Source organism: Sturnus vulgaris, chromosome 5 (genome assembly GCF_052056855.1).
Source record: "Sturnus vulgaris isolate bStuVul1 chromosome 5, bStuVul1.hap1, whole genome shotgun sequence".
In the NCBI taxonomy this organism is placed as follows: Eukaryota; Metazoa; Chordata; class Aves; order Passeriformes; family Sturnidae; genus Sturnus; species Sturnus vulgaris.
Genome location: NC_142247.1, coordinates 59,720,416 through 59,739,592, shown reverse-complemented (window position 1 = coordinate 59,739,592; position 19,177 = coordinate 59,720,416). Strand labels below are relative to the sequence as shown.

Here is a 19,177-nt window from a genome sequence, read left to right as displayed (position 1 = left end):
TCATCTGGTTCTTGAATGGGTAGAGGTAAAAGGGAGATTTATATTTTTCCTCTTGAGAACTAGTAGCAGATTTTTACACTTTGAATATGTGAGGGTTCTGATGAACAGTGACTTTTGGGGTTTTTTAAAGTGTTTTGCTGATTACAACAGGCATGGCACCAGCTACAGAAATGAGAAAGCAAAAAATGAATGGACTCCTCATTCTGTGCAGGTTTGCAGCATTCAGAGTAATTTCTTCAATACAAAGGAGCTTCCAACTCATTCTGCAAGTTTAAGGTCCTAGAAACAATGAAATACATGGACAGATACCCCTTAAATAGACCTTACCTGAAGAAATTAAAGTTTTTCTGGTGGCTGCCCCCACCTGAACTCTGATAATTCAGTGGCACCTTTCCCATACGATAGCACCATCTTTTGAGGAGGCTCCCGGGAAAATACCAGTCTTGTGATTACAGCACATCAGTCCCTGTTGAAAAGCAGCAGACGTACTTCCAGTAAGAAGATACATCAAGAGAAAAGTGACCTGACTACTCTGTCCTGGATTTCTGCAGAAGTGCTGTGGGGGGACTCAGAAATTCCTCTGGTGCTTTACATTCCTGCAGGGCTCCTGGGTTTGTGTCCCTGGGGTTGCATGAGCTGGTGATGCCTGGAAAGGTTGACCTGGAACAGAGATTAGACAGAGCAAAAGGAATAAAATAGGTATTTGTTGAAAGGATACATCTTGGGCAGTGCAAGAGCCTGTCCAGGGCTACACCCAAGTCAAATCCAAGATGGATCCAGGTCACAAGTTTTTACACTTTTATAAGTTTTGGTTCATCTACATATTGGGGTCAATTATCCAAGCACAGCCCCAGACTATGAAATCTCAACCCCCTGACTTGCCCCCTTCCCTTAGCCATTATTTAGCTTTTTGGGTACTGAATGTCCTTGATTCTCTAGCTAGGAAGGGATTGTTTTGTCTAACTACATTGTGAAGAGAACTTACTAACACCTATTATGAAGTTTCAGAGTTACACACTAAGCAGAAGAGAATCTGAAAAGTATAAAAGCTAAAACCCAAGGCATCACTGGATGTAGTCTGCAAGTAGTGTTGGTGGCAGTTCTGGCTGGCAGATGGGACATCTGGGTTGTATCAAAAACCCTTCAAGTTGGACTCCTAGACAAATGGTGAATTCTTCCTTTTCTCCAAGAATGCCCCTAGGGAGGAAAGAGACTCAAGATGTATGCAGCACTGACTTCGTGGGAGCCAGCTGTTTCATCCCTCTGTGCATCCAGTTCTCTTTTTATTTCAATGAAATTTGACCAGAGCAGAGACAGGAAGTTCAGCCATGTCCTTGGGAGCAGGGAAGATGTGCCATGTGCTCCTCTTCCCTGTGGCAGGTACTGCAGAGATTTCCTCTGTCTGCCCCCCAGTCTGCTGTTCTCCAGGGCTGATTAGCACAAGCACAGCAGGAAAATCCTGGGTTCTGCTCACTTCTCAGGGCAATACAGGAGAGACTGAATGAAAACCAGTGATGGAACAGTTCTTCTCTCATTTGAAGGACTTCAGTGAAATTTGCATCTAAAAAAGGGTAGCACAGATCCCTTTGGAAACCTGTCCATCTCAAAGGCTGCGTGCCCAGCCCTGCTGCAGCTCCTGCCTGGTGGCAAAGCAAACTCAGCTGGTCTGGTATGGTCTCATTACACTGGATGAGGCTTTGTATGAAACTATAAACTTCAAAGAAGGATGGATTGTAAATATAAAATGGACTAGTATGCAAAAATAGGATAACTAGCCATGTAGCATCTGGTGGATTTCAGATTGGTGCTGGATTAAAGGTAGTTTTTATTTTAATCTAGTTATTTAACTACTCTTCACACATTTTTATCTCTCCTCTCTGAGAGTACACGAAGGACTCTCTAGGTCATGTCACACCAACAGCTCCATGGCTGTTAGCAAATTTGCTATATGTAGCAAAACTGTTTCATCAATCTATTACAAGTTTGAAAGCTTTCAGGTGTGACTTTTAAATTGAAAATCACTTTACGTACTATTAGTACTTATTCATATAGTAACACCTTTAGAAATAAATCAGAATAATCTAAACTGGGTTTAAATATTAAAGGTGTTTTATGATATAAGATTGTTACACTGAATTAGTTTTATACCTTTTAGGTATAAAACCTTTTAGGGTGAAGGAGATGGCACAAGAAGATCCTGTGAACTGATTAGCAGCTAGGTGTTGATCCTTATTTAAAACACATGGAGCAGAGACTGACCTCTTGTGGTGTGTCTTCCTCTGCACTGCAATGCAACAGTGGTACTTGAAGTCCAGAGCAAGCAGGTGAATTCAACACTGAGAGCTGAGACTGATAAATTTTAAGGTGACTTCCTGCAAGCTGCCTTCTTTCTAAGGCCAGAGGAGAGCATCACTGATGGATCTGGAGAAACATGCAAATGCTGTCTAAACGTAATAGATTGATCCAGGGAATTAGAGCAGGCAGCTCTGCTCGGGTGCTTCTTGCCACAACTGTCCAGCCCTTTAATTACAGTGGACTTCTGTAGCTAATGCTGCTGAGCACCTGCCATGAGAAGCCAGCCCAGTGGAGGCCAGGCTTGCAGCTCCCGTGTTAAACCTCCTGGGAGGAATGTCTAACACAGATGGAGCTTGCAGAAAATCCCGAGGGATGCATGGTGTGTCTGTGTATCACCACAGAGGCAAAATAAACACTGTGCAAGAAACAGGAGTGCTTTGTTGCTGCTCTGCTCCAGCGAAGGAACAGCCTTGACAGAAGCCCCTTTGGGTTTACCTCAGCTGCGATGGCACTGTCCCTGTCACAGATCTGCCCACAGGGAAGTGATGCAGATGGATGCTGGAGGACCTACTCTGTCACTGGGTGAGCAAGAAAGAAAATACACAAGCTGCTTTTGGGTTGTGCTTGGCATAACTTCGATATGATCAGCCAGGAAAGTGTTTTTCCTTGGACATCCTGGTGGAGAAAGCTGTGTGTCAGGAGTGCTTTGATGGCAGCTTGGTCCTCCTGTCCACCTGCTCACTCCCATTCCTTTGGCCTTTTTGTGCCAGCAGTATCCTAACCCCTAAAGCCCCTAAACCAGCTGGGCTTTTCCCTGATCCTTTCCATCCCTGAAACCTGTGCATCTGTAAGTGAAGGAGTTAACCATTCTAGGTTTCTGTTTGTTTTATTCAGGAAATAAACATCTAATAAAAGTTATTGATTTTTCTCAAAATCAATGCCCAATTTACTGTTTCCCCTGGGAACTTTGCTGGCTCCCAAACACAGCAGCTGCTGCTTTGTATGGGATTCAGTGGGATGTTCCTAACCTGAAGGGAATGGATCATTCACAAGGACCCTCTGTTTCAGCACCCTGTTTATAGATACACAGGACTTCCCATGTTCACTGTTCCCTTGAGTGTATGAATATCTAACAAAAACATCAGACCCAGCTCTATGTTCTCCACTTGGAAAGCACAATACAGGCTGAACATGCAAACAAGATTATTCAAGATGAACTTCTGAAGAGCTTCCATCAAATGACCAAAAGCAAGAGGTTTTTCTACACACTAGCCCAAGGGGTTGGTGGTTTTACAAACTGTTACATCTCTAGAGAGGAAAAGCTCCAGCCTGTAACAGTAAACCACCCAGCTGGTTGGACTACAACTATTTGAATGAAAGAGAGTGGCAGCACCTGGAAAGCTGGACCTGTGAGCTCATTTCTATTTCCTGGGTGCATCTCATGTAAAATGATGGCTTTGTGGAGGTCAGGAGGGGCTCCAGAAGTCAGGGCATGCTGGGCAGGGCAGCCCCACATTTTGGCTGAGGATGGCCCTGGGACAGGTGACAGCTGTCAGAGAAACAGGGCACCTCTCACATTAAGCACAGTTCTGTCCCTAACTGAGAGGTGTCTCAGCTCTGCTCCACCTCTCAGTGTCTCCTGACCCAGTGCAGAGGCTGAGCTCTCACAGCACCTCCATGAAGCATCAGTCCACAGGGAAATCAGTCTGGGCCTCCCTTCAAATAGACAGTATGTTCAGACTATGTAAAATTTGAGTTTGAAGGAGTGGATACTCTATTCAGAAGTATCTTTGAGCAGAGGGATGGCAGCAGCAGATGTCTGACCAAGGCAGAAGGGGACACACCAGACCAGTACAGAGCTCTGGAGGGCTCCTGAGGGCACTTACAAATGCTTTGAAGTATTTAGAAAACAATCATGAATTAACAGGGTCTGTTTGCCACACACAGTTCAGATGAATCTAATTTTCTCTAATACAGTGCCTGGCACCGTGGATAAAGGAGCAGCAGCAGCAGATGGAACATGTCTTCAGTAAATGGTTTGATACTGCCCCACACTCTATTCTCATACACAGAACACTGTCAGTGCAGCTGACATTAATTGATATGAGGTAGGCGCAAAACTTGCTTGGCAAGAAGTGCTACAAAAGCCTTCTTGGGCTTAGTTTTACTTGATATTTTCATTGATGGTTTGAATGATGAAATAAAAGGTAACTTGCAAAGGTTGCAGATGCTGCCTCCAGGCATCCTCATGGGAAGGACTAAAATCCAAAACGAGCATGAGAAACTGGGGAATGGATCCAAAAATCAATAGACTAAAATGGAAAATTAGTCCAGTACAAATTGCTTCTTTTGGGGAGGAGAAGTGAGTTGCACTTGTGCAAACAGGAGCATAAAGGCAGGGCAGAACCTCTGCAGGAGAGGCTGTGAGGCCCAAATGCATCCCAGACTGCTCCTGGTGCTGCAGGTGGTGTTGGTGTGACAGTGGTGATCTCTCACCTCGGCTGCTGGGGACCTCCTTCCTGTGATACCCCAGACCCCGGCAGGAGCATCCTCTGCAGATGAGCGGGCTGTGTGCCTAAGCATGGCATAAGGATTCAGAAAAACTCACTCATCATCCTCTGAAATACTATTGCAGGCTATTGGCAATTCTACTGGAATTATTGTTTAGGACTTTTAGACAGATCCCTGAGTATATTTGAATATATCTGAGTATACTGAGTTGTTAAAGGGGCTGGGCTTCATGACTGCTTATGTTACTGCATTCTTACCATGCCATGCTGCTGCCAGTGGTGCATCTCTTACAGAATTTTTTTCTATAATTTGCTTAGGCCAAATATCATTGTAAAGATTAGGACAGGAAAAGTGAATGAAATGGAGATTTTTAAAATTATTTCTTTTTTGGGGGGGTGTTGGCAGGCCTACTGCTTGCATTTTGTGGACTGTTCTGGTCTCTTCTCTCCCTGCCACCACCAAAAAGACTATAGCTGATGTGGTAATGGGTTGAAGAAGGAAGGGTAAAAGGGTAAAAAGGTACAGCAGTGTTTCTGCACGTGGAACAGTTACAGAGATCCAAGATGTCCAGCTGGAAAGAGATTACTCACGTGCTCTAGGAGAGAGCCTGTCTCTCTCTTTGATCTGGAGAGGGTGACTGAGATGATTCTCACTGCCTGTCCTGCTACAAGCAGCAAAGGTGTTCATTGCAGGGGACAGGAAAGAAGCTGAGGAAGAAATTTTTCTTGCTGCTTGTGACTGAATCAGGCAGCCCACTGTGTACCAGAAGTTTAAATGGATCCAAAACAACATGAGAGATGTATGAGGGAAATATATGGGTTGCTGGAGACAAGCACAACCCCTCCCTCTGGGAAGCCCTGAGCTGCAGAGCTGGGGGCTGTGGACCCTGCTGGGGCCACCTTGCCACTTACGTGTGGCTGATAATCCTCTTTTCCTAAACATATGCTGTGGGTCACTACTGGAGACAGGATCACAGCCTGGTCTCTCCCTTAACTAACCTGCTTATGTGAAAGTCTGAGGCTTATTTCTGCATCTCCACAGAATGGTGAACTAACACTTGAGAAAAAAACTCAGTGTTCCACCAAATAATGCACTTGTACAATAAAATTCAAAATAGTTTCCCTTTAGGATAATTATTTGAGTTTGTTTAGCGTTTTGCCAGAGGTGTTTCCAAACTGAAGATCCTGAAGATTTGATTTTGCTCCTAAATCAGTAGCAGGTTCTCTCTACCTGGCTTTACACTGGCCAGTTGACACTGAGAAATATTTTTATTTCCAGATAACTGACATAACATGTGCAGATCACTGCTGTGCCTTGTGAGATGCATGAATGAGGACTTGCACAACAGCCTGCAAAACACTGAGTGAGCAGGACCATGGCTTGTCCTCAGCTGGCCTGGGAGAGCCAAGGAGGGAGCCCAGACCATCCCAGAGGCCATTGTCACTCACTGCAGGCTGTCGTGGGCTGGGCTGGCTGCCACTCCCCTTGAGCTGCTCTCACACGTCCTTTTCTAAATCTGATGCTTTCCTGCTGATCTGCTTTGCTCCAGGTTAGTAGAGGGCACTTCTCTTCCACGGACCACTTCCCACATCCGAAGAATTCCACAGGTTTGGACAGAAATGCCGTGCACACTGTGGCATCCCGTGCCAGCACAGGGCTCTGGCTGCACGGGAGGTGTGCACTGGCTGGTTGGTGCTTCACAGCCTCTTCTGCCTCAGTGAGAGATGGGTACCTGTATGTTCCTGCTCCTGCTAATCCCCAGGAAATGCCATTTGGACTCTCATCATCTGCGCTGCACTTAAAAATAAACCACTAGAGGAAGAATACAAGTTCAAAAAAATTTCTTAATTTATTGTAAATTCTCCTTTCATCTGTGATGCAATTCCAGTGTTCTGCACATTAATAAATATACATTTGTTAAAAAAAAACAAACAACAACTTCCAGTGTCTAATCTGCCATAAAGCTTTTAAAAAGTCATAAAAATAGGTTTTAATTTTTTTGTCATTAATACAGCTGACCCTCATTTACTGTGACAATTCTGATCAAAATAAGAACTACCTACATCTCACTGGGACAAAATATACATACACAGATGTAAGAACAACTAGCATGGGTTATACACAATGCCTGAGCACACAAACAAGTGCCAGACCCTTAAAACATTCAAATCTTTTTTTTTTTCTGTCAGAAAATGTCACAGAGTATGTTGCATAATTTTTAAAGGAACAGCATCTTTCCTGCCTCTCCCCCTCCAAAGGCCTCCTTGATACTCTGAAAATGCATAAGAATATAATGAAACTGAGATTACAGTATACAGATTCTCATCTTTTCCTCAACTCCTGTAATTTATTTAGCCCAATTTTCTGTTTCTTCCCCTTCACACACATTTGCACAAACAATAGCCAGTATTTTTCCCAAAAGGGCTGCTATGGTGAGCAAGGAGCTCCTGAAAGCCGTGTTGGCAGACAGCAGGCACAGGCACACCATTGTCATCCTTGGAGTCACAAATTCCACCATGGGAGCCACCAGCTGAGCTCTGCCTCACACTGTTGGATGCAAAGTTTTTCACAGTTTACTTTTCCTCTTTTTGTAAACATTGCAGGAAGGTGAAGACAACAGACAGGTTACACTTAACTTTCCTATACTTGTGAAACCAGCACATTTTGTGGGAAACATGAACCTTTAAGCCTTCCATGAACTTTTTGAAATATCTTTGTCAAAGAGCTGGGCAGTCAAATCTGGACATCTTTTAAGTCTTGTATTTCTGCTTTGATTAGCAATGTGCTGAATCCAGTGAGCAAAAAAGAGAAAAAGAACCCCACACCCGAGGGAGACCTTGATCCATGGGAGGAGGGCTCTCTCCTTGGGACATACAAAGTGCTGGTTTGTTGCAGAGCCAGACCAAGGTCAAAACCTACCATACAATCACACCAATTATTTTCTTGTACTTGGTAAGGGAAATACTGATTTGACTTCTTCCAGACAAGGAGTGTGTTGAAACCTTACACAAAGATATGTGTAGTCCTGAAGTTCAGTTCCTGAACACTTCAATGCACTTGTGAAAAGAGATCAAAATACCAAAAAATGAAAAAAAAAAAGTGTGGGTTTTAGAAGAGGTTATAAGAAAAACATACTGCGCCCTTATAAGTGTTCCAAAATCTGTTAACAAAACTTATAAATTATAGGCATGGATTTTGATGTAATCTTCACTGTATTACTTTGAAAATTGCATTGCATCTGAAGGTGACTTCCATGCAAACCTCAGTTACTTATCAAATGCCAAATTCAAGTAAAATTGTGCAATGTTCATATAAAAAATATCAAAACATCTTTTTAATTGATTTCCTATTATCAAATTAACAAGATCAGTATAAATGTAAAATATACAAAGGAACTTTGTCTTTAGCAACACCATACAAAATATATAAAAGTATCTACACTTTTTATATATATATTTATAAAGGATTTTCTTTTCTTAAGACGATGCGTCCGTAGGGAGGTGGACAGAGATGCTGGCGTAGAAACCAAAGGACACTTGTTGCAATATTCCTCCCTAGAGCTCAGAAACCTCAAGGGCTCACGCTGTAGCCATCAAAACTCCACAGGAGACACCTCCTAGTGCTTGTCTTTAGGCTTATTGTAGGTCCACTAGGAAACAATGTGTTTTTCCTTGGCTCCCCCCGTAACAAGCAGCCCCTGCAGCACGGTCTGCACGGTGCACAGGTGTCTGCCATCACAGTGCATCCCTGTGGCCATTCCCATGTTTTCAGCACGGCTCCTGTGGGAGGAGTGTACCACACAGAGCCCTTACTGCAAGTGCAGCTGGGAGCAGCCAGGAGTCTGCCAGGATGAAGCCATGTGGGGATCGATGCCCTCCTCATCCTCCTCACCGTGTGCCCACTCTGCTGAAGTCCGAGGTGAGGAGTCAGAACCGTGCAGAGGTGATCATAATTTCCTGATGGTTCAAATTGAAGTTTCATTACTGCCTCTGTTAGTGAGAAGAAGTGATCATGCAGGCTTAGGGTTAAACAGGCACAGGCAAACCACTCCACCCAAATCCACCTAATCATTTTTAGTAAGGGCTCATGCTCTGTGAAGTTACCAATGCTTGCAAGGGGGATGCTGTCCTGGAGGGGAAGACCAGCTGGGAGAAACAGTTTCAGATACTACACAACAAAAATGCTTTAGAGGAAGTTCTGCAGAGGGCTAGTGTTTGTCTAGTGCTTTGCTGAGGATGCAAGGTTCACACACAGATCTTACAAGCTGCTAGAAGCCTGGTGTATCAGACAGATTCATGCAATCTGCTGCCAACAGCAGAGCTTTCCATGATGCCAAAGCTCTGGAGATAACACGGTTGCTTAGTACAAGCTGGCAAGTTACTCTCCAGTAATGACTGTGTTACCTGGTAGCAGCTTATTCAGTAATGGCTTATTCAAAACATCCATGTTTCCTGGCCAACCAGGGTCTATTTAATCAGTCAACTCCCAGCAATCCAAAGATGTGCTTTTATAGTGAGGTGGGAATGGTCTGTGCACCCAGACAACAGGGGTATTTAAAGTCTGATGGGATAGTGCCAGAGTTAAAGCTGGGTGAGAAATTTTCTCTCGGTTTGGTGAAACAATAAGACTATTATTCATGTTAATAAATAATGAGACTATATACATAAAATGCCTGCAGAGACTTTACATATGGCTGTTGTCTTAATTTGAAATTCAAGAATTATGATGAGTAATGAGGTTTCTGAGAATTCCCTTTAGCTGAGAGCTTGCTCAGCCTTTTATGTTTGATTTAGTTTACAGTGGTAAATTCACACACTGATTGCCATGCAGCAGGTAGGAATCACTGGTCTGGTAATTTAGGATCAGTAGCTTGATTTTCTCTCCAGCCTTGGGGTCTCCTGCCTCAGCCATGGTTTCCCTCTGCCTAGATGGACACTCACACCATGTCCCCCATAGCCTTTCCCCACCCAATCCTGGCAGGGTGGTAGGGCAGAGCGAGGATGCTCCTGTCCAAGTGTGCCAGTACCACATCAGTCTGCCAGTTCAGAGCATCCCAGGGTGACCCAGCTGCAGGTGTCTGTCACAGCACCTTGCCCATGATACCTGTTCTGGCCTTCTCATGGCTGAAATACCATGGTCTGGGGATATGGTATGGGCAAACCATCAAGACAGTCACTGGTGAAGGACTCTGGCCAGTCACCAGGGGAAAGTTTTGCTCATGTATGAGTCTGGGGTTGGAAGGTGAAGGGTGAGACCACAGGAGGGTGGCCAGGGCATCCCGATGTGGCACTTACTCTGAGTCTGAGGTGTCAGCATGTCCTGTTCCCACGTGGAGGCTCATGGCCATGCCATTGAGCTGGTCTCGAGACTGCTCCCTCCGAACATTTTTTACTGTTACCCCTGAGTCCGAAGGAGAGCGGAGCCCCTCGTTTGTCCCTAGGGAAGCAGTCCTGGATGAGACTGTGCTCTGATTGTAATCTGACAGCTTTTCCCGCAAACGATTCTTCATATTCTTATCCACCAATGGAGGAGGGTAGGTAACTTTATTTTTTAAGATGCCTGTTAAGGAAAAGAGGGAATAATAAAACTTTTTAAGTGTATCAGTAATTCCATTTATCAAGCTAAGCACATGCAAGATACTACATTCTCTAGTTGTTACTAAGACTTCTAGTTCGGCACTTCATTTCATAACCAAAAGATTAAACTTCAGCAACTACCTACTAGCTTCCCATGGTGTATCTGGCTACACAGGCTGGAGCCATTTGGAAAGTATTTTTCCCTGACAGAGCTACCTTTTAGACTAATTAATGCTCGTTAACCCCCCAGTCTCCCAATCCAGCTATGAGTCTGGGTTGGCTGTGCTACCTTTCCTCTGCTCCGGCTGCTGGTTATTCTGGTGGGCCAGAGGTCTGTTCTCCTTCTGCTGCCCTTCGTTCTCCTTGTCCTGTGGTGCTTCATTGCTGTGGTTCACCTGGTTTTCCCTGTGAAGTTCTACGTTGACCTTGGTCTCTACTTTGAGTTTTTGTTTCCTACCAGGGTCCTCACCATCGCTGGCTGTTACGCACTCTGTGGGCCAATAGGGTTTCACATGATTGGGAAGGGTATCAACTGCAATGCAAAAAAACACTAGCTCAAAAAACACTTTTGGTATGTTCTCTCAACCACTGCCTGGCCTCTGTGGCTGGAGAGGAGCTGTGTATCAAACCAGAGCAATCCTTCAGTCAGTCCTTGCTTCACTGCACTGCCCTCGGGGTGCATTAAATCCCCAAAAAATCACCTGGTAGGATGGCAGGGCGTCCAAACCCTTCCCAGAGCAAGGCTGCCAGCTCCATTATGGAGAAGTGTGAGGCAAACCTGCCCTCTCAGCTCGCCAGGGTCAGAGATCCCTCCTTGGGGAGGTTGGTTTCTGAAGGCTGAGGGCACCCCAGGCACCCTGTGCTGTATCTGTGAAGAGCCACAGCACACAGCCTGGATGTTTGTCATTCAAAGTCGCTTTTCATTAGGACAGGATCAACTATGTTTAGAAATGCCTGCACCCTGCCATATTAATGGTCAATGGTTGCCAACTCTTCAGGTCCAGGACCTCCCCAACACCAATGCCTTTATTGCACGAGGAGAGGCAGGCATTTCTTCCTCCTGCCCTCAAAACAAGCAGCTTCTTTCTCCTCTTTTTTGTACCAGATTTTGCTGGCTTGGTAATGCCATGTCCAAGTGCTTTGGGGACCTGCCTGCAAAGCTCACTCTGCCTTAAGGCATTCAGCATTCTGTGTGATTCTGTGTCATTCAGTACTCAGTCACCCTTGTGAACAAGCCTTTGGAAGAAGAAGGGTCTCTAAGCTGGAAACAACAAAGATTTCTACAGAAGCAAACAGAGGTGGAGATGCTGCCTCAGTTGCATGGTAATGTGGCAAATTATCCCATCTAAAGCTATTTTAGATCACCACTGCCCTCTCCTTGCACTGGGAGGTACTGGGGGTACCTTTGGGTGTGCTGTGGAGTGGGCCATGTTCATTGTTTTTGGAAGCAGATGTGTTCCACTTCTTCTCTGTCTCGAGTCCGTCTTCCTCGCTGTCCGAGGAATGGGAGGAGGCGTAAGAACTGCTGTGCTCATCGAGGGACAGCTCACTGTCAGAGTCTGAATCGTGCTCTGCAAATGGGCATGGGGAAACACAGTGGTCAAAATGTAAATAGGAGCTGAACAAACGTGACAAATGCACAAGGAGAAAGGAAAGGCAGGCATCTGGTTCATGCCATGAGAGGAATGAGTTCTTACATCTCTAAGTGTATCCTATAGGATAAATTCAGAAGGACCACAGCACAATCACTGGGAAGCACAACCACTCAGCTCAACTAGTGGGCAGGATCTTTTACACATACAGGACATGCAGAACAGAGTGGGAACATATTTTTCACTATTTAATATGCAGATCAGTAATTCTATTGGATCTCAATGAACACAACACACAGGCAAAACAGGATATCTAGAAATACCAAGAATCTGAAACGCAACTAACTTAAAAACTTCTACAAGAAAACAAAATTGAATGTCAAGACCAAAATGAAAGGAAATCAGACAAGAGGCACTTCTCATTTTTTGTACAAACCAGAAGGACAATATTGTCTCAAGGTCTCAAACATTAAAATTTCTCCAACTAAAAATCAAGATATACAGCACGTAATTTGTGAGAAAGGGGACTCTATAAACTGTCAATAGCTCTGAGAGCATCAGATAAAAATTAAACCATCACAAGCAGCAAGTACATGATACTTCCATTCCAGGATTTACCTGTAAGGCAGCCATTGCATAGCTTGCTATGCCAATAGCATAATGAGAATGAGAACATCTAATTATTCTAATTAGTCTTCCTGTTACAGAAGACTTCAAAGAAAGTGATGAGAAGAAGGTGCACAAATGGGTCAAAGCATTTAGAAATTATTCTTACCATTAGATTTAGATGGATTCCTATGAAAAATGGAGGAATCTGCTTCAGTCTGACCAGCCCTTGCTTGACTTGAGGATCCACTGAGTTTATGAGCAGCCTCATCCCTTTGAGAAGAAAAACAGAGGACAACCTTCTTGGTCACTTCACTGTTCTTAACATCAAGGCAGACATGCAGACAGCTGCAGGGGATGCCAGCCAGCCTGTGTTTGACTGCACAGTCACTTTACAGTGAGATAGAGGTTATCCTGATGTAGCTATCTGCCTTCTGCCACATGAATCACACTCTGAAAAAGCCTGAAGCCAATGAGCTAAACTGTGCTCCTTGAGACACATCTGAGTTATAACAGGCAAGCAGCACAGCCCATCTAGGTAACATCACTCTGAGGTTAACCACTGTGCTGTTGAACCCTGCCCCAGACACATGCAACAGAAAATGCACCAAAGAGAACAACAGCCACACGAAACAGAACTGTTAAGACATAAACCAAGTAGCATTTGAACCAGAGTTCTGATTTCCACAAGAGCAATAAAAGAAGAGAAAGGCAAGCACCTGAAAGTCATGCACCTGCCACCGGATTACCTGAGAATATAAGCAAGGTAGCTATTGTGGCTCTTGGCTGACCTGACGGTGCTTTCTAGGGAGACTGTGGATTCCCCCATGGTTGTGCGATACATGTTTGGCTCTTCTATGTACGTGTTGTTACAGTTCAGAGATCGCTGAAAGGGGAAAGAAAACACACAAAGCAATAGTGAATGACCCTTCCAGAAGCTCATCTTACCCACAAATGTATTAAGTTTCAAAGAACCAAATGGGTTTTGATGCCAGGAAAAATAATTATTTTCTCTCAAAGATTTTAATTAAAATAATCATCAAAACTTTCAAGAGACACCATCAGTAATCTTTGTACAAGTCACTGAAAGCAATCCTTCAGTTCACTTATGTGCGGACATGCCACCTATAAGTTTATTTTAGGTAACTTCTACTAGCAAGAGGATGTTTTTCCTCCCAGTGCTTTTTTGCTTACAGTTAACAATGTAGCTCTTGTTGCAGTGGAATCATCTGGAAGAGGTTTCTTCCCAGTTAAAGTGTTCTTCAAGTGCTTTCTCACTTCTTTGTTAAATACGCAGTGGAAGAAGAAAATGAACAGTCCCTGGATAATTTTAGAGAAAGGAAAATGTAAATGCTTCACTACTTCCACATTGCAAATATGGATACTAGAGAATGCCCGTTTTGAAATAACCCCTGAATTCTAGTTTGTAGTCCATGACAATGTATTTCAAAAGCAATAACTATTTTCTTTCTTGACTGAAATGGCATTGACTGATCTCCAGCACTTCTTCATAATTTGATTCCAAGTTCAAATATGCATTAAAGGCCTGGGAAAATATACAAAAATATGCACTTCTCCAGAATTTACAGAGTACAGCTAGATTTGGGAAGAAATCCAAAGGGAACGTCAATGTTCCACTAGAAAACATTGCAGAGATTTTAGAATTTGGAATTTTGGAGCTTAGCAATAGCAGCACATGAAAAATATCACAGCCTTTAGTGAAAGCCTCTGGAAATAGGCAACTTCTGTGAAAGGAGCCTTTAATACTGCATCTAAGTGAATTTTAGAAAGCCTTGTGAGAGGTGAAGAGGTGTTGGGGGCAGAGAGGTCTCAACTTTTGTTGCCTAAGTTCCTTTTTAAGCAATACCTCTGGTGGGAAAATCAGTGAAGTCCCCAGGGCTGGGCAGCTGTGGCTGCCAGGAACACACATTAACAGCTTTTGCTGGGGGCAGGGCACACACACGTGTTTGCCTTCAGATGTACTTGCTCTGAGGGAATTAATGCAGCTGCCAAATTGTTATCAACTTTGGTTGGACACACAGTATAGAAAAGCCAATACTCATGAAGCTGCAGCTGTACCAACATCATATGAAGCCTGAATTTCATGATTTCAGCCAAAGCAATTGACTTAGAGTAACTTTAAACTTCAAGCTCACTTTCTTAACATTCAATCAAATGTGATCTTAGCTGGCTCTAGCACTTTGGGATTATTCATTAATAAAACTCACATAAATGTCTCTTTAAAAACACAAGTTCAAAGAGGGCAGTGATGTGAAATGCCACATACCACTGTGCCTCTCTGGGCAAGTTTGGAGAATTCCGGCTGCTGACCTTTGTCCCTCTCATCAGGTTTATGTTTAATTTAATTTTATTTTAGATTTGTGGAAGCCTGGTTTAACAGCCTGAGTAGGTGCACTTATTTCAGAGCACACTAGCTGCAGTGGCAAAATAACCTTGCTCCAGGCTGACCTATTTGTTGTGCTTCCAGGGCACTGACAGCCATCTCCAAAGGAGACCCATCAGACTTTGTTTTCTCTGTGGCTGCAAGTTGTGGCTGCTGTGCTGCAGCTGAGTGTCCTGCTGTAGCTGTTTTAGTACTGCTGGCACCTACTAGGGCAGTTACTGTCATCCTTGGTCACATTCAAATTGTGACCACATGAAGCTCTGTGACTACTTCCATGCCAGATTTCCTACAAATAACTACTTTCTGCATCTGTAATCAACAATGGTGTGAACTGGGACAGGCAACCCAGGAAAACCCTAATACAACTCACATTGTATTTGGAAACCCTCATTTGTCTCATTTCTTTGAACAGTAACTTAATTTGTAAAAGCCTTGAAGTTGGAGCCACTGACTCTGGGTGTAAAATACAGCAGTCTCTCGTTTGTGATAGCAACAGAATGACTTAACAAAGAGCACACAGAACACAGTAACAAAGACTTTGTGTCTAGCAAGACAGAGGTATAACTGCCTACTGTCACAGGTTACTATGGTAGTGCACTTACCTTTAGAATGACTAAAAGTGAGAGATGAAATTACTCAAAATTATAGTTTTGGTGAAAAAAACGCTTTCCTTGAGATCTCTGTTTTTCATAAGTTAGCTCATGTTGAGCAGGTTTTTGGAGGTCTGGGTGTGGCACTGTGCCCACCAAGGTCTACCACAGACAAGATGCTACCCAACTTACCTGCAGGCAGCTGAAAATGGCAAAGAGATAGTGAAATGTCATGACATCACTGTTGACTGCCATGAGCCCCAGCAGCCACGTGGCGCTGATAAGCAGCAGGAGCAGGAACGCTGTCCGCAACACAGAGCTGCAAAACAAACACGGATGGACGTTTTCAGGGTGATGGGACACAAGAGAACAGCCCAAATTCTCCCCATGGATGGTGGTTTGTGCCCAACAACTTGACATTGGGCACATTAGGGCAGTGTTCTCCAACTCCAGTTTCCAACTCTCTCACAGCAATACTCCACAGCTTAGCATGTTCATGTTTAAAAAATTATTTCTTTCCAAGTTCGTTTCCAAGACTTTCTTCAAACAAATCTGTTTTACAAGCCCATGCTGTGCAGCCTTTATGACTCTGTGGAACACGTCTGGGCAGTAAATGGCCATGTCTATCTCATTTCAGTTTGTCAACTTCACTCCCACATTCCTTCCCAATGTTACTAACCAAGGTTTGGATTGAGGGCACTCAGGGAATATTTGCTTGCTTAAAAATACAATTTCCACAGACACTTTCAAAAGACAGAAGCAAATCTAGTGGCAGAAATTTTATATTATGAGTAAAACTGCTGCCATTAGGTAGTAATTAAACTCCTTGGTTTAGGGAGATTCAGACCTCATCCTCAACACCCAGACACTATTGGGGCCAGAGTTCAGAATGCACAAAGCCAACAGTTGCATGGAAACTGGGGCTGGAAAGGGCATGCCAAGGGGAGCATGGCACTGCACCAACATTGCTCCTTCCACACTTTTATTAATTGGGCCACCCATGCTGCTGGGGAGCTCACCCTCACATTCTAGTTTTCATTAAGCTTAGTGTTAGGGCTAGGGTTCAGAGAACCACAAAGTCTAGCTTCAGGGACACCAGGGGCGGAAAAACCATGCCAATGTGAACACAGCACCCTACAGCCAGAGCCGAAAAAAATAATGAAAAGCAGCTATTTGAAATCTCACACAGCTACCTCATTGGAAAAAAAAAACCCAAGGGGTTGTTCTGCCATTACCTAATCACATTTTCAATAACAATTTGAGTTCACAGGTAAGTTCTGAGCTTTGGGCAAAACAGATGTTAATGAGAACAGGCTGCCACAGCAGCTCAGGAAGGTGGCAGGTTGCAACTTGCTGCTCATCCCAGAGCATGGGATGCAGGGACATTAGCCCTCAGCATGGAATGTCAGTGGATCTCTGCCATGACACAGCTGGTAACTCAGACACTTGAGAGGGGAGACCTTTCTGACAATGGACAAGCACAGGGAGACCCAAAACTATGCCCATCTGGGCAGAGGTGAAGTGACAGTGTAGTAGAGACTATAATGAGATCTGGAAGGACTGCAATGATACCACCTGGAGGATAAATCCTTCCCTTCTCCCTTCTCCTGCCTACACTTGGTGGTGGAGAGTACCATGGTGGAAGTTTTACAGGATCTCAAAGGGAACCCCAGGAGTGGGCGGGGTGAAGCAGCTCCAATTGCCTCTACCAACACTCTCCTCCAAAAAAACATTTTTATTTCCTGCTCCAAAGCTTGATTTTAGGCAAATCTGTCTTTTATTATTTCTGGTCATAACTTCTATAAGTTTTTGAATTAAAACTTACATGACTCCTGTTTTTTCAAATGAGCGTTGCCTTCGTCTGCAGGATGCTTTCATTGCTAGTATAAAGATGACAGTGTTTATCTGCAAGGGAAATTGAAATAACAGCATGGATTCTTTCTGTACATTTCTTACAGTTCTATTTTCAATAACAATGCAATTTTTATCCTAAAGTGGTTTGTGGCACTAAGTATATTTTTTGTTCAACTCACAGGTCTCTAAATTCCAAGATTCACCTTGTTTCAACATAGTCAAGGACATCCTGGAACTCGATCTGGATGAAACTCAGTAAGACAACCCTATGCAAAGATGCTGTAGGGAAGGAAAAAAACTCAAGAATGGCTGTCCTCGTCCAAACCAGTGTCCACCTCAGCTCAGCACCTTGTTTCAGTTGGGTCAAACCAGAATTTAGGAATATTTTCTAGCAGAGCGTACAGTGCTAATTACTCTGAATAAACCTCCAGTCTGCATGGATTTCCATGTCATCTGGGATGTACTAGGTTGGTGATGTATTTGTACTTAATCACTTGTAGTGAGTATTGATGCTGAGAATTTGTCTCATCATTCACTTTCCAAAACTGTGTGGGGTTTTACCACTGCCATTGTCCAGTTTCTAGGAATTTCCAACTTAAAATGCTGTGGAGAAATGATGCAGCTTGTCCTGTTTCTGCTAGATGTGCCTCCTCCTGCTACTGCTTGTGTTGGAAAAGACCTTGAATGGTTGGGTCCATAGCCATTTTCTCCAGACCAACACACTATCACAGGCTCCTCCCTCCCCTTTCTCTGCAGCTTTCATTTCTCTAGGCTTAAGACTCCTAGTCTACTTGTTGGTCCTCCCGTGGGGGCTGTACCATGTCTCTGATGACTTGTGACCATAACCTACACTGCTTCCAGGTCTACTTTTTGAGGTGAGGAGACCAGAATGTGCATTTGGCATTCAAGATAAGAATCAAACCATGAATCTTCTGGTTTTACTTTGAGGGAGCAGCTGTAAGGAAAAGGTTAAACAGCAGCCCATTCTTTTAAATTCCTGAAACTGGAAATATTTAATATTCCTTTAGAACTTCTGGATGAAGTGACTTGTTAGGGCTCATTTTGTTGATTTGTTTACTAATCTCACAGACAAACCCTTCAAAAATGGAATAAAGCAAATGAGAAATAGGTTTCTGGCCCTATAGCCATTCTCCACAAGCAGTCTTTGGACGGGCAAGCAGCCCTCTGATTTCCAGGAGTTTAGCTCATGTCTTATCTATTTAAGCAAAAGATGCAAGCCTGAGTACATTTGCTTCAAATGTAAAGAACATGTTTGCTTTGCATGACTACTGTTTGACAAAACTTATGAGAAAAGGTAGCAGTAAAGAAGAGACAGTTCTGGATGCCAACTCCCTCTACTTACAACAACAACCATTACAATGGGCCCAGCAAAACTCCAGATCAAGGTGTCATGAACAGACAGCCAGCAGAAATCAGGATTCCCATAGCCCTGTGGATCCAGACCAACAGCAAGCCCTGTGTCACAAAATGGAGAAAAAGTAAATGAGAAAGGTGCTGCCTATAACCAAATGCAGCTTCAAATAAACAAAATTATCATGGCAAAATGTATTCAACAGGAAATTCTGTGAAGGCAAAAACTGAAATAAAACTTTTGTAAATCAAAATCTTTGTCCTGGTCACTTTATATCAAACAATACTCTAAGTTTTGCCAACTACTACAAAGTTCAGCTACATACAAATGACAACAAATGCAAATCCCAAATTAATTCTGTTTCAGCACAGTTTTAT

General features: G+C 43.6%; 1 protein-coding gene across 1 annotated transcript in view; it reads right to left on the bottom strand.

Annotated features, from left to right (window-relative positions):
* Positions 1-6,636: 6,636 nt before the first annotated feature.
* The window catches only part of CELSR1 (cadherin EGF LAG seven-pass G-type receptor 1), a 162,562-nt gene continuing 150,021 nt past the window's right edge, over positions 6,637-19,177 (bottom strand). Inside the window, exons 26-35 of the mRNA XM_088165786.1 lie at positions 18,792-18,904; positions 17,400-17,479; positions 15,767-15,893; positions 13,775-13,900; positions 13,330-13,466; positions 12,750-12,853; positions 11,786-11,953; positions 10,672-10,914; positions 10,101-10,365; positions 6,637-8,795 (exon numbers count right to left, since the gene is read on the bottom strand). Coding sequence (XP_088021912.1) covers positions 8,771-8,795; positions 10,101-10,365; positions 10,672-10,914; positions 11,786-11,953; positions 12,750-12,853; positions 13,330-13,466; positions 13,775-13,900; positions 15,767-15,893; positions 17,400-17,479; positions 18,792-18,904 — 1,388 coding nt within the window. The 3' untranslated portion in view covers positions 6,637-8,770. The remainder of the gene's footprint in view (positions 8,796-10,100; positions 10,366-10,671; positions 10,915-11,785; positions 11,954-12,749; positions 12,854-13,329; positions 13,467-13,774; positions 13,901-15,766; positions 15,894-17,399; positions 17,480-18,791; positions 18,905-19,177) is intronic.